Source organism: Athene cunicularia, assembly GCF_003259725.1.
Source record: "Athene cunicularia isolate RWA chromosome 19 unlocalized genomic scaffold, athCun1 chr19_part1, whole genome shotgun sequence".
Taxonomy (NCBI): domain Eukaryota; kingdom Metazoa; phylum Chordata; class Aves; order Strigiformes; family Strigidae; genus Athene; species Athene cunicularia.
Window position 1 is genome coordinate 5,062,331 of NW_020799124.1, and position 2,436 is coordinate 5,064,766.

Genomic DNA, 2,436 nt, shown 5'->3' on the forward strand with positions numbered 1-2,436 from the left:
GGCTGTGGCCCACGGCGGCCACCCCATCCCCGCAGGTACGCGGGGTCCCTGGCCGAGGCGGTGGATGTGGAGGGGCTGTTGGGCAGCCGCTCGCTGCGGGAGCTGGAGGAATCCCTCTTCTGCCGGACCAAGAGCCGCCCCACCACCTGGGAGACCTACTGGGAACGCAACGAGCCCCTGCGCGACGCCGACGAGGCGGCCGTGCCCGTGCTGTGCCTCTGCAGCGCCGACGACCCCGTCCGCGGCCCCCCGGCCCGCAGCCTGCCCCTGGAGCTCTTCCGCAGCAGCCCCTACTTCTTCCTGCTGCTGACCCCCCACGGGGGCCACTGCGGCTTCCCCCGGCGGGGGCCGGGGCGCTGCTGGGGACACGAGGCCGTGCTGGAGTATTTCAGGGCCATGGCAGAGTTCCTGCGGGCTGAGGAGCGGAGGAAGGGGCTGCCACGGCCCCGCAGGTGGGGGGGTCCCGCTGTCGAGCCCCCCGTCTTCACCTGGCAGAGGTCCTACACCCGGTAGCCCCCAGGGAAGGGTCCCACATGCTGGGGTGGGGGGTGTCAGAAAGGCAGGCAGACACTCCGTGTACTAAAATTACTTTATTACAGTTGATTTTTTTTTCTTTTTTAACATTTCCTTTGCTATGATACAAAGGATACTTACAAACAAAATATTACATATGACCTTATTTTTTTTCTCTTCTCTTATTTTCTGACAACTTGGTAACAGCTTTAAATGCACAATCTATACAATTAATACAGGTTATATATGAGCTATAACGTATGTTGAACCAGAAGAATACCAGAATACTGACAATATACTGTACATTAAGCCTTATCAGTTAGTGCTCGTGGCATTTTCTACAAGAAGGAAAACGCACACCTGTAGATTCACTCATACCAGCTGGTGCTACCAGACATGGAAGCAGGAAGGAGTTTAATTCCCCTGGTTAAATCCTTCGTGGCCCATCACCGTGGTGCTGGGCCTGGAAACCTCAGACCAGTGTTCATAGTAAAACAGCAGATATGTGTGTGTTTTTTCTAACTAACGCTCCGCAGCACAAAACCCTGCGGCCGGGCGCCTTCCCCCCCCGCACCGCGGCAGCCGGGCTTTGCCGGGTCTGGATGATGCCCCAGAGCAGGCGGCCACGGCGCTGGGCGAGCTCTTGTTGGGGAGCTGGACCTCCTTACGGAGGGGGAGAGGAGGAAGAGGAGGAGGAGGAGGAGGAGGAGGAGAGGAAAAGCAGCAACAGCTTTGCTGTCATCAGTAGGCAGCTCTCGAGTTTGTGCACATGAACAGGCGGGCGCCGAGGGGGGAAGAGCAAGCCCAAGGCACGCGGCTCCCCCCCTGGCACGGCTCAGCCGAACCGCGGGGCTTGTGCCCCGCAAAACCTCCGCTGGGGCTGGAGCTGCCCAGCGGTTACCTGCTCGCCAGGAAAGGTTTGCTTTTTGTTTCGCAGCCAAGGCTAGAGTTGTGTGGCTACAGGTGTGCACTTCCCCTCCTCCCGCCATGGTCTATGTTGGACTGATAAGGTTACATTTTTGTTTATTTATTTCTTTTTTTTTTTTTTTTTTTTTTTTTTTTTTTTTTTTTTTTTTTTTTTTTAAAGCAACCAGTAAGTAAGTGAAGCGTTTTTAGTTGACTGGCAAAAGACCTGGCATTTGCACAGAAGCTGCAAATGGAAAATAGCCATCCCCTCCTCCCACCCGCTGCATCCCAGCCCAGAAAATCCCAAACTGTTGGTGGAAGAAAAAAAAAAAAACAACAAAAAAACCACAAAAACAGGGGTGGAGGAGAGGAAGGGGAGGGGAACAGGTTGGAAAATACCAGGTTTAACAATTCCTTGACTTCACACAATGCTTGTGCAAAAAGAAACAAAACCCCCAAACAAACAAAAACCAAAACCAGAAACATGCTGGAAATAATGAAAACAAATGGAAAGTAATATATAAAATTAAAAATATAAATAGGATGTCTGGCTGACTGGTAGAAGAATAGGTCATTTAGGTTACAAAAAGGAATATACATTCAAGAGGCTCTGAACCCAGTGGGGTAACTGATGTTAAACTTGTGTTAAGAGTTAGGCTAGAATTCTCAAGTTTGTCTTTAAAATCTTCACAATACAAGCAAGCTATTTTTAAAAAATATACACTATACACACCTCACACAGCTTCTCCTATCCGTATTACACACGTTACGCTACCCTCCCATCCACTAAACCAAGGGGGTTCCCCCCGCTAAGGTACGCAGGGTGGGCCCCCCCCCTTCCCGACCCACTGGTGTCGGTGGGGCAGCGACGGCTGCAGAGCCCCAGGCAGGTCCCTTGGCCCTCCACGTCTTCCCACAACCTTCTTAAGCATTTACAAGTCACCAAAGGGCTGTAGCCTTTTATGTTATACACACTTCACTTTGTAACGTTAATTATTTACATCAGGGCTGCCCCCT

General features: G+C 52.0%; 1 protein-coding gene across 1 annotated transcript in view; it reads left to right on the forward strand.

Moving 5' to 3' along the window:
* The window catches only part of LOC113487309 (coronin-6-like), a 23,514-nt gene extending 21,974 nt beyond the window's left edge, over positions 1-1,540 (forward strand). The window contains exon 6 of the mRNA XM_026861828.1: positions 36-1,540. Within this exon, the coding sequence (XP_026717629.1) occupies positions 36-513 (478 nt within the window). The 3' untranslated portion in view covers positions 514-1,540. The remainder of the gene's footprint in view (positions 1-35) is intronic.
* Positions 1,541-2,436: the final 896 nt, after the last annotated feature.